The sequence below is a fragment of the Podarcis bocagei genome (assembly GCF_964188305.1).
Source record: "Podarcis bocagei genome assembly, chromosome: 17".
Lineage (NCBI taxonomy): Eukaryota > Metazoa > Chordata > Lepidosauria > Squamata > Lacertidae > Podarcis > Podarcis bocagei.
Genome location: NC_138143.1, coordinates 40,455,808 through 40,468,152, shown reverse-complemented (window position 1 = coordinate 40,468,152; position 12,345 = coordinate 40,455,808). Strand labels below are relative to the sequence as shown.

General features: G+C 45.2%; 1 protein-coding gene across 3 annotated transcripts in view; it reads right to left on the bottom strand.

Moving 5' to 3' along the window:
- Positions 1-2,528: 2,528 nt before the first annotated feature.
- Positions 2,529-12,345, bottom strand: part of PTPN6 (protein tyrosine phosphatase non-receptor type 6) — a 39,616-nt gene continuing 29,799 nt past the window's right edge. For all 3 annotated transcript variants that reach the window (XM_081176536.1, XM_081176535.1, XM_081176537.1), the window contains 6 exons: positions 11,492-11,623; positions 9,750-9,904; positions 8,270-8,337; positions 6,680-6,831; positions 5,608-5,696; positions 2,529-4,545 (listed from right to left, as the gene is read on the bottom strand). In XM_081176536.1, the coding sequence (XP_081032662.1) occupies positions 4,431-4,545; positions 5,608-5,696; positions 6,680-6,831; positions 8,270-8,337; positions 9,750-9,904; positions 11,492-11,623 (711 nt within the window). In that variant the 3' untranslated portion in view covers positions 2,529-4,430. The remainder of the gene's footprint in view (positions 4,546-5,607; positions 5,697-6,679; positions 6,832-8,269; positions 8,338-9,749; positions 9,905-11,491; positions 11,624-12,345) is intronic.

Genomic DNA, 12,345 nt, shown 5'->3' with positions numbered 1-12,345 from the left:
CCTTCATGTCTGGTATGGTCCTCAGCCGCAGTCATAATGGTTCATATGAAAACAGTTGAGAAATAATTCCTTTAAAAGTGAGGTGGGTTCTTTGCTGTTGCCATTGGGGATTCTTGTAAAGCAACAACAACAAAACAACAACCACAAATAGGGCACACATACATTTCCTACCAGAGCATTTGAGCAATGAAATGAGTTCTCTTAAGAAAACCGGCAACTTTTTTTTTTAGGCAGTGAAAAAAGCTACAAGCTGGCAGGGGGAAAAGTTGGCGGTGGCCAAGCTCTTTCAGCAAAGTATGCCACAAATAAATGCAATGATTTTGTGACAGCAAGCCATCATCAGGCCTTTCTCTTGGGGAAATCATGAGTTTGTGCTGTGTCAGGGTTGTGCACCTTCAGACCACAAGTAGATGTTGTGTTATACAAAATAACTACGATTTCTGCACATAGAAAGCCTGTGTATCAGGGAAAAGGTTTGTAGCCTAACCCCCTGGGTATACCAATTTTCTGTGTGCAGGAATTTGTTTAGTTTTGAAGATGGACGCCCCTGCTTACGTCAGCCTCCCCATCTTATAATTTGAGGATAATACTAAATGACCTTACAGGACTACATGAGTTTCTGAAGCAATGTCTGTGAAGCAGTCTGCACAAACTAGAGCACTATATATGCTAAAAGTTGATGTTGCTGGTATATTTTTGTGTCGTACAGTTTCAGTGTCTCCCTAGTCCTGTACAACTGCAGAAACGCCAGGCAGAATGTAGCAACTGTGTCTATGCTGTAGCCAGCCTCACAGCTCCTTTTGCTTGAAAGATTGCTACCTGAAGAGTGGGATTAAAATACATCAGTTTAATAAATGAAAAATAACTCTTAAGCCATCCACGAACCTCCTGCACGGTGCATGGACAGCTTGCCAACCCAACAGTTCCAAATGCAACGTGGTCTGGCAGAAGAGGGCAGTGCTATGTCAGAAAACACGAAAACCTATTCCAGGAAGGATGGAGGGAGGGTGCCGCCCTCCTCTGTGTCCTCTCTTTTTGTTACGGTTCCTTAATTTTTCAGACTGCAGAGCAGGGTCAATAGTGACTCAACAAATGCCTCGCTGCTGCGGTTGTACTGCTGTGGCCTAAGGAGGTTACCTGTCGAGATACAGCAGGCAGACAATTCTCAGCCTCTTGCAGAAGACATATCTTGCCTGAAGACCTTCCTGCAAAGAGCCAAGCCTACATAGCAGAGCCCTGTGAAAGTGCAGTTATTCTTAAATTTCTAGTTCTTCTGCCGGGCTTATAAAAAAGAGGACCTCATTTCAGTCTATACAGCCTACTGGCAACCTAGATCTGTACCCCAGTTCATTTTTTTCTGCCCTTAGCAATCTCAAGATTTTTGCTCTTTTTTGTAAACTCATACCAAAGAGCATGGGTAGGCAAACTAAGGCCTGGGGGCCGGATCCGGCCCAATCACCTTCTAAATCTGGCCTGCGGACGGTCCAGAAATCAGTGTGTTTTTACATGAGTAGAATGCGTGCTTTTATTTAAAATGCATCTCTGGGTTATTTGTGGGGCATAGGAATTCATTCATTTTTTTCTTCAAAATATAATCTGGCCCCCCACAAGGTCTGAGGAACAGTGTGAGTATGTTTCACCCCTCCCATTGCAAGAATCTGCTGACAATGTTCCAGAAAGGAGGGGGGCAGATTTTGCTCAACGCTTCTTCCGCTCCAGCCTGTGGGAGTCTGAGTGTTATTTGTATATAGATAAGGTGACTGCTCAAGCAGCTGTAACACTCATGCAGTCCAGCGTCTCCGATTAGTCTTTAGTTAGTTTATGCAGTAGCTGCAGAGAATAAAAGAAGTTATACTTCAGAGCTGTCGTTCATGTGGTTCATGCTCTGCTGTGCTCCGCTGACTTTTGGAACTGAGTTTGGTGCTCACAGCTCTGAGTTGTGAGTCCACAGCACTTAGACCTGCTCCCTGCAGTGGAAGGTCTCTGGGAGTGGTTTCCCAGCTCACCTGGCCCAGTCGGGGCTGAAGAGGCTGAGCCCAGTCGTTGGCACTGGCTCAAAGGCGAAGCTGACACAGTGGACCGGCCCCCTGCTGAAAAAGTTTGCTGACCTCTACCAAAGAGCATGCAAAGGGACATGGGTATGTCATATTTTAATCTCGGACGTCCTTGTTGACAACCTTGCAGCATCTGTGCCCAATATTATAAAGCACTTTAGTACTGTCTGGATTTGGGACTTACACGGGAGGTGCTGTGTGTGCCCCCCACCCACACCCCGGATTCCACTGCTTATTAGCTCTAGGCATATTTGCATTGGAAGCAAAAATAAATAAAGAACAAAGTTGGAGCTCTCTGAGGCTGGAAGCAGGAAACTGCTTCTGGCATGTGCTGTCCACAGCAGATTGACTGAAGAAATCTCCCTGTTTTCCAGCAGCACCAGTGGATCATTTCCAGAGTCCCAGCAATTTTGTGCACTCTCCTGCAAGTTCAGTATGGAACTTAACGATTAAAAAAAAAAGTCTTCATGCAAATCAAACAAAAATCTGGTTTATTTACAAGTCAAGAAAACCAATCCACTGGATTAGAAAATTATCCATTATTTACACACAGCACAGCGGTAAGGTTCGGTGGCTAAGCAGAGGTTGGCATTTGAGCTGGAGGTTGCACAAGGCAAGGATGGCTTTGACCAGTTAGGTGAAGCATTTGAGCAGGGGAGAGAAAGACAGGGAACCAAAAAGTGAAGTTACAGAAGCAACGTTGATCCCAAGGGCACTTTATACTGCTTCTCAGCCTGACGGGGCTTGCTGTAATGGAATAGCCTAGGCTAGAGGTCATGATAAAAAGAAGACTCAAGATCTCAAGACTAAGGGACTAAGGGGGAAATGGCAGGAGTGCTAGCCTTCCACCAGTGCGATTGTATACCTGTCTACTCCGAAGTGCATTCAGTGGGACACCCAGCTGTGTTTTCTGGGCCCATGGGAATAACCTATTTTTGTTGCTTCTCTTCCCCCAGACAAAGAAAGTCCCCCCCCCCCCGACACTTGCTCTCCCAAGGGGTCTAGATAAAAGTGAGATCCGGCTGAATTAAAACCAATCCTTGTGAATTTGCATGTTTTTATATGGAGTCCCACCCACCGCTCTGTCCCGGAAAGAAACCCATCATCAAATCAAAACTTGCAGTGGTAGATGGCACAGCAAAAAGCACAGATTCTGTGCTAGGCAAAGTTCAAAGAACATCAATCCATGGCACTTTTGCATTAATCCTTATGACTGCTGCGTAGAACGACGACAAAACCAGCCAACACATCACAGAACAGAATGGTGACCTAGGACAGTGGTTTTGAAGGGCTCCCCTGTAGAAATTAGGCAGTCTCATAAGGACCTGTGCTTGGAATCTTATTTTAGGGTCATGGCAACACTGGAAAGCTCAGGATCAGCAGCCCATTGGTCCATCTAGCCAGGGCTTGACTCACCATTAAGCAAAATAAGCCCATGCTTAGGGAAATTTTCCATTGCCAAATTTTTAACTTCAATGCGCACAAATTGCTCAGCGGAGCATTCATTTTTTTCAGCTAAAAATCGCAACTGAACAACTATGCAACAAGGCAGGCTGGATACCTTATCTCTACGAAGTATAGAACAGATCTGTTGTGTAATATTGGTTTTGAGGATCTGATTAAAGGCTTTGCAATTAGAAAAGGTAGGAGATTTCCCCCCCAAATATAAATAAAATGGAAGTGTACAGAAACAAGCATTATTTTCCATCTTGCTGTAGGTTTTGTTTCAGTTCTAAACTAATTTTTTTATGGTGTGTGTGTGTGTGTGTGTGTGTGTGTGTGTGTGTGTGTGTGTAGGCACCAAAATATTTTAAGTGCTTGGGGCCTCTAAAGGTCTTAATCTGGCTCTGCATCTAAGCTCAGAATTGTCAACATTGGCTGGAAGCTGGTCTCCAGGAATTCAGAGAGGGATCTCTTCCAGCCCCATCGGGAGATGCCAGGGATTAAATTTGGGATCTTCTGCATGCAAAGCAGGTGTCTTACCGCTGACCTATAGCCCTCGCCCAATAATTGTTATGGTTTGGACTTTAATGGTGGCTGGGGCATGTTTCAAGCATTCAAAAACTGCCTTTTAGAAAAGGTGAAGGCTGGAACGCCGAATGAATTTGCAAGTGCACTGGGGAGTCCAAGACAAGAGGTGTATGGGATTAGTATGTTGGGTCACAGGAGAAGCAGGAAGAATTGCATTCATTAGTAGGAGGCGAATGGAAAGGTGCCATCTGGATTTCCCACTTCAGGCACCCAAATCTCTTGGGCTATCCCTCCGTAGCTCAGTAAACCTTTTGGAGGAAGTTCTCAGCAGGGGTTTGGGGGGGGGGATAGACAATTTGTGTCTGCTGCGAATGGAGCCAGGCAGGTGGAAGATTATGTATGGCATTATTTTTTCTTCAGGGAGCCCTTTGGTTTCTTCTCCTTCCCTGAAGGCCACTGCTTTTGCCCTTTTTCCTCTTTTTTGCCTAAATTCTCATACAGGGTTGCTTCATCCTTCTGCCTGTGAAAGGAGAAAGGGAAGAACAGAAAGCAGAATGAGCACTCTTAACGATAACGGAACCTAGAATAAAGGGAGGGAGGGAGGAAGTACTGACTGGAAGATGGGGGTGGCTAAGCTGTAAGGCCAAGCCATGGCCTTGTGTTGTTTTATATGCTGCCATCTCTTAAAATACAGTGGACGCTCGGGTTGCAAATGTGATCCGTGCGGGAAGCATGTTCGCAACCCACAGTGTTCACAACCCGCAGCAGTTCATCTGCACACGCACAGGTTGCGATTTAGTGCTTCTGTGCATGCGCAAGCTCCAAACCCAGAAGTAACCCATTCTGGTACTTCCCGGTTTAGGCGGGTCCGTAACCCAAAAAAAACACAACCTGAAGAGTCTGTAACCCGAGGTATGACTGTATGAGGGAAATATATGGCAAAAAACCCCTAGTGAAAACAGCAGAAACTGATCATTGAAATTGTCCATCACATCATACCATGTCCCCTTGGATCCATATGAAAGATGACATGGTGGGTCAGGGACTGTTATTATTATTATTTTATCATTATGCTGTCTATGATTGTGCTTTGCATTATGCTTTTTTTCATTATGCTCCATAACATGTACGCTGCCCTGGGACCTTTTGTTAAAGGGTGGTATATAAATTGTAGTTGTGATGATGATGATGATGATGATGATGATGATGATGATGATGCTATCACAGCAGGTTGTTGCGTGAACTCAGCTTTGCAGCTTGGTGCTGGCACACATATTGCTGAGTCAGCACCTGAATCAGCAATTTGCTTTACATGCTGTGAAAATGGGCTAGTCCTTACTCTTGCCCCCAAGCACTCAAGCTTCAAGTGGACCATAGGTGCCAACTCCACAAAAATTCCCCATGAAGGGGTCGTGCAACCCACAAATTTTGGTGTTTGGAGGGAGGACAGGAACGTCATTCCTAAAGCACCATCACTCCAAAAACATTACAGGTTGCCTTCGTCGATGTTCTATTTATCTACACCGTGAGATAGTTACAACTGGGAGAGATGCTCTAACGGCTGCCATGCTTGCGTTCTTACTTAGAGGATTTTCGTGAAGCCTTTATCTTCTGTGCGGGTGGGTAGGTTATATTCCCATATTCAGATTCGCTTGGTTTTCCTTTTGTAGTCTGCAGCAGAGAGAGAGAAATATATGTATAAATCTCTATGTAAGGGGATTTATGGCATGGAGCACAGTGGCGCTGTGGTCCTTTGGGCAATGCAGTGTTTCCTCGCACAGTGAGGGGCCCCATTTAGTCAGGAAGGAGAAGGGAAGAGGCAAAGCTGCAGGTGCAACCAAGGGGGGAGGGAGCAGAAGTAGAAAGCCATTCCCCCTTTCTCCTCCCCACTCTGCCTGACCTGCTATCTCTGGGGGGAAATCCTTCTCTTCTTGCTGTAACTCTGGGCCTCTCCAGGACATTGGAGGGCTTATGACTGAGTCAAATGCAGACCAAAATGGCCATGCCATTCCTAGCAAGTGTATAGCTGGCTGCTTTGGGGTCACGCAGGAATTGTGCTTGAACACACACACATGCACACAGATACCTGGGGTACACTTTGCAATGCCTAATTATACAAGGTGCTAGAATCTAAATGTCTGTCCTCGGCAACATTGCCAGAAGAGGTGTGTCACCCAGCTAGGTAAAAGGTAAAGGTAAAGGACTCCTGGATGGTTAAGTCCAGTCAAAGGTGACTATGGAGTTGCGGTGCTCATCTCGCTTTCAGGCCGAGGGAGCTGGTGTTTGCCAACAGACAGCTTTCCGGGTTATGTGGCTAGCATGACTAAACTGCTTCTGGCACAACGGAACACCATGACGAAAACTAGAGCTAATGGAAACGCCGTTTACCTTTCCGCCGGAGCGGTACCTGTTTATCTACTTGCACTGGTGTGCTTTCGAACTGCTAGGTTGGCAGGTGCTAGGACAGAGCAACAGGAGCTCACTCTGTCGCAGTGATTCGAACTGGAGACCTTCAGATCGGCAAGCCCAAGAAGTTCAGTGGTTTAGACCACAGCTCCACCCTCGTCCCTACTACGATCTCCTTGAGGATGTGGGGCATCTTCCGTAAAGGAGAAGATGCTAATGACAGTGACCACCGCATGCCAGTCCCATACCTGCATAACATCCAGCTTCTTCTTAGTGGTCTCTATGAACTGGCAGATAGCCATGTAGATGAACTTGTACTGTGCTTCGGTCTGCACCATGCCTGAGCGCTGGGAGCGAACCATCTGAATGGCCTTTGGGATGTCGATATCACAGTCAAACCCTGGAAGGAAGAAAAGGGGGGGGGGGAGGGAGGCAGAATGTGGATAGCTCAGTTGGTTAGAGCGTGGTGCTGCTAGCACCAAGGTTGAAGGTTCAATCCCCGCTTGGGGCTGGACTAGATGATCCTCAGGACCTCTTCCAACTTTGATTCTACAGTGTAATAAATAAACGGGGGAAGAAGTCGTTCAAGACTTACAGGCCAATCATAAGCAAGAGGCACTGAATAAAACAGGGCTTGCTCGCAAGTAAGCAGGCATGGGATTGCTGTCTTTATTTTTCCTTGCACACAGCACTAAGAGCAACATATAAGTTATGAAATATAAAACAACATCGCATTCCATAATAAAATATTCTGTAGCAAGCATGGGAATAATGCAGGCCATGATCCAGCAAAGTACGTTTATGTCCCACTGATTTCATTAGGAGGGATGTGCAGCCCAATCCTATGCATGCTTACTCGGAAGTAGGTCCTGCTTAATTCATCCGTGCTTCCTCCCAGAGCTGGCAGCAGCTTTAGACATGTGCTCCAGTCTCCCACTGAGCTCAGTGCTCATCCATGAATGGTCGAGATACACCTATCAAAGACATCTAGCTGCTGGAGGTGGGATAATGCTTCCCTAATGTACAAATGTTTGTACAATGTCCTACATTGAAAAATTTTCTGGCAGAAGGTCATAGAGACGGTCGACATGACTGTATGGAACAATCTTAAATTTGCAGAGGAGACTGTCCTTTTGAGTTATACACCCAACACATGGAATCTAAGAAAAGGACAATATAAATGGACTCCCCGCGGCCTTTGTATGGCAAAAAGACAGGTATTGATGAACTGGAAAAATAAAGATGAGGATCCCTTTAACGACTGAAGATATGTACAAACTCGCTACACATGAACAAGTTGTGTACAAACGTAGACTTGCCAAGGACAAATTTAACAATATTTGGTTAACTACAATAACAATTTCCCCCGCTTTTTTGTATTGTACACAATATCTTTTTTGTTGTTGTTCTGTTCTGTTTTCTACATGGGTACTATTTCTTGTTTCTTCTTTGAGTCTTATTTTACTCTGTGCACTTGTAATGTTGTACTTTTTTACTTTTCAATAAAGAATACAAAATAACAACAAGAAGAAGATGCACATCTTTACCCAGGCTCCCCCCCCCCGCTCCTGCTGTGCTGCTACAATGTTACTTTGCTATTGATTATTGGTTTTAGTTCATGGTTATAATGTAATTTGTACTGGGTTTTAATTTACCCTTGCGTCTCAAGAGGGCAAACAGGGGATGGGAAGTCCTGTGTCATTTACGGGACAGGCTTTGGCTGTTCTCGTTTTCCCATCTACGTGACCAGGAAGGCAAGAGGCCTAACCCTGGCCAGTGGGAAAGAGGGTCCAAGGAATAGAATGGCCACCAGGATTCAAAATAAGAAGTGACCTAACCTTTTATGGAGATCAAATCCACAATCATATCGATGACTATGATGGTCCCGGTGCGACCAATCCCAGCACTGTAGGGAGAGATGGAGATTAGGGAGACATGCGGCAGTATGTTCTACATGCAGAAAAGAGACAAGGCTTCGCTTGCTAGAACCTATCAAGCCACAGTTAGTCCAAGACTGTAGTTAGAGCAGCAGTCTCTGGACATTTGCATTTCCCTTCCCAGGTTGCCTTTGTGCCCCCAACATCCAGTATAAAGGTAAAGGGACCCCTGACCATTAGGTCCAGTCGTGACCGACTCTGGGGTTGCGACACCCATCTCGCTTTATTGGCCGAGGGAGCCGGCGTACAGCTTCCGGGTCATGTGGCCAGCATGACTAAGCCGCTACTGGTGAACCAGAGCAGCGCATAGAAACGCCGTTTACCTTCCCGCCGGAGTGGTACCTATTTATCTACTTTCACTTTGACGTGCTTTCGAACTGCTAGGTTGGCAGGAGCAGGGAGCTCACCCCATCGCGGGGATTTGAACCGCCGACCTTCTGATCAGCAAGTCCTAGGCTCTGTGGTTTAACCCACAGAACCACCCGCATCCCAACATCAAGTATACTTAGGTATCTGTTGCCTCTATATAGGGAGGTTTCACTTGGCTCTTATGGCTAGTGGTTGCTGATAGATCCACCGCCCTCCGTGAATCTGCCTTGTCCTTTTGGAAAAATTATTTTACGTAAACATCCCTGATTGAGAGATTAACAAATAAACTACAGTTGACATGTGGATAGTTAAAAGAAGATGGCTTTACCCCAAGTGTGGTTTAATTTCATAGCATATGGCAGTATTCCAGAAAATGAAAAATCCCTCCCACATCAGAATTAGGCTCAATCTGGTTGATCTAAATTTAAACATAGATTTTTATATTCACTTTGAACCCCCTCCCATGTTCATTAATATACCATCACTTTGTTTCATTGGTAACGCAACAGGAAAAGTGACTATTACTCATACTTAATCTAAGCACAACAACCACAAGGGCTCCTGATCAGGCTACGCGATGTAGAACGTTATCTGTTAATTTTCTTCTATCCTGTTTCATATTTGTTTTTGTTTAAGCCAAGTTCATGAACCAAGAACTTATACACTGACCACTAATAATGAACCAAATGTTGAAGATATCCCTGCGAATTTATTACACTATTTTTGTGATCTACAAATGGCATGAGAAGACTAGGTCTGTTTATTTGTATTATTTATTATTCCTATTATAATGCCCAATAAAAAGTGATTCCAAATAAAAAATAAAATAGCAGTGATCAGCACTTCTTGTGGAATGTACCTATTAAGACTTATGAGCGGTTGCCAAAATTTATCGCTGGTTTATAAACCGGCACTGTGATATTTTCCCAGTTTATTTTACTGATCGTTAGAGAATAGTTTTCTGTTTGCTGCATATCCAGCCGTTAATTAACAATGGTGCCAACTCACTCACCTGCAATGAACTATAATGGGTCCAGCTCCGGGGATGCTCTCTTGCTTCTGATTGACTTGGTCAAGGAAGCCCAGAACTCCTCCAGGCTCACTGGGCACTCCATGGTCCGGCCAGCTCAGGTACTGGTAATGCCAGATGTCTCGCACAGCCTCACTCTGGCAGGGGGCAACAACATCACACCCTCGTGTGGGTTCACACCTGCAACTCCTTTGTCTATCCCTCAACCCACCAGCTTGCTCTCTCCCATCACGCTTACAGTCAGAGAAAGCAACCCAACGCTCTCCTAACTCTCAGGCCTGATGCCTGGAGGAATGAGATCAGCCCAGCTCTCTGTCTGTCTCTCAGAGGCTTTGATGACTGTCTCCAGAGAGGGGAGGCAGTCAAATCTGACCCCCGAGGGACAGTCCGCAAGCAAGTTCTCCTGCACAAGCCCCATAGGAGGCTGTTATTTCAAGAGGAGAACTTTAGACTGGATGCAACCCATCTCTTATGCCACACCCCCCCAACTGAAGGCCATCTGAAGAACCTGGTGGGTCCAAGCAGATTCCTGCTGTCTCCACATATTGGCTATCAGAGGAGCTTCACGTGTTAAGATGCATTTTGTCTGTCTGCTGTACAGTGGTACCTCAGGTTACATACGCTTCAGGTTACATACGCTTCAGATTACAGACTCCACTAACCCAGAAATAGTGCTTCAGGTTAAGAACTTTGCTTCAGGATGAGAACAGAAATTGTGCTCCGGCGGCAGTGGGAGGCCCCATTAGTTAAAAGTGGTGCTTCAGGTTAAGAACAGTTTCAGGTTAAGAACAGACCTCCGGAACGAATTAAGTGCTTAACCCGAGGTACCACAATAATTGTCCCGGAGCCGATTAGTAACAGCGTCAGTGTTGCACAGGCCTTGAGGTCCCAGATTCACGAAGGTCTTCAGACAAAAATGGTAAGAATAGAAATCTGAACCTCTGGAGTCACTCGGAGAAAAGCAAATGAAGCTGCCCACAGAGGCATTGTGGGGTGGGGTGGGGTGGGGTGGGGAGGAAGAAAGAGGAAACGCAGAACCAGCAGCAGACATTTCAGGGGACTAGCAATTGTTTTCGTAGAATATATATGATTCATGTGCTCTGTTATTACAGAGGATGCAGCTGGTATCACAGCCAAACTGCAGCACCCCAGAGTTTTCGTGTTTTGTTTTTTTTAAAAAAACTTATTTATTAATTTTTCACAAAGAAAAAAATAACTTTGCAAATTTTAAGATACTTTACAAATTTTATATACTTTTAAAATATTAAAAGTTTGAGTAGATTGTGTGCCAGAGATGGAGATGGAATAGCAAACATCCAGGTGCTGGGCAAAGTGCTGGGATATTTTCCCCTGCAGGTCCTTATTTTCAGCAATATTTGTAGCGATCAGGGCCAGGTGTACAAGGGGTGCGTGGCACCCGGGCGCTGAATTCTGGGGGGAGCCAAATGTATACCTACTGTATACCGGTCCCTCTCGATCGGCGGCAATGGAGCAAAAGTCTCTGCCCCCCCTTCTCCATCGCTTTGATACTCCGTAACATCGTTGTTACAGGTGAGTGATTCCCCCCCCCAAAAAAAAAGGTCAATGGAAGTTAATTTGGGGGCACCTAAACTCAATTTGGGGGCACTGTACGGATCTTTGTACCCCAGCGGCACATATGCTAAAGACGGCACTGGTAGCGATAATAGTAGTCATTGAACGTTCTCCAGGCTTGGTGTACTCACATTGTGGACTGATGAAAGGCAGAGCTGTCGGAGTTTATATTCTAAGGCATCGTGTTCTCCGATGTTTTCCACAATGTACGGCCCGTACTCTTTGCTGCTGCCGACCTCTGGCCAGTAAGGGACACATTTGTTCTGTTAGGAAACAGAAAGCAGGTTTTGATGGGTGGCAGCGGGAACAACTGGAATCTTTGGCAGGCCTTGAATGACTCCTGCAAGGTGACATAACTTATGGATATCTTGGATAAGTATAAACTAGATCATAGAATCATAGAATCATAGAGTTGGAAGAGACCACAAGGGCCATCGAGTCCAACCCCCTGCCAAGCAGGAAACACCATCAGAGCACTCCTGACATATGGTTGTCAAGCCTCTGCTTAAAGACCTCCAAAGAAGGAGACTCCACCACATTTATTCAGGATGCAGTTAATCTAGAATTGTAGAGGACCCACGTTTGGGTGGAGGGAAGTCTTAATACTTTACTGTATAATTTTATTTTCAGCATTCAAGCATTTTTTCTTCTCTTTGTACATCTCTGATGGGAAATGATAATTGTGATGTATACTAAAAAAATCAATAAAGATTAAATGCCTCCTCCCAAAAAAGAAAGAAAGTGGGGAGAAGATCACAGCTTGTCCTCTTCATCTAAAGCAAAACTTGGAAGGAAATCTACCACAATAACCACCTGAGGATGGTGAGAGTTCAATAACACCTTACATGCAAACAGCACATGGGTAATTAAAAAATGACTTGACTACTCCTTCACCAGAGTGATTTGGAGGAGCAGCAGGGAGACAGGAAGGAAGTCCTTAAATCAGGGATAGTCAATGTGGTCCCATCCAAATATTGCTGACTAT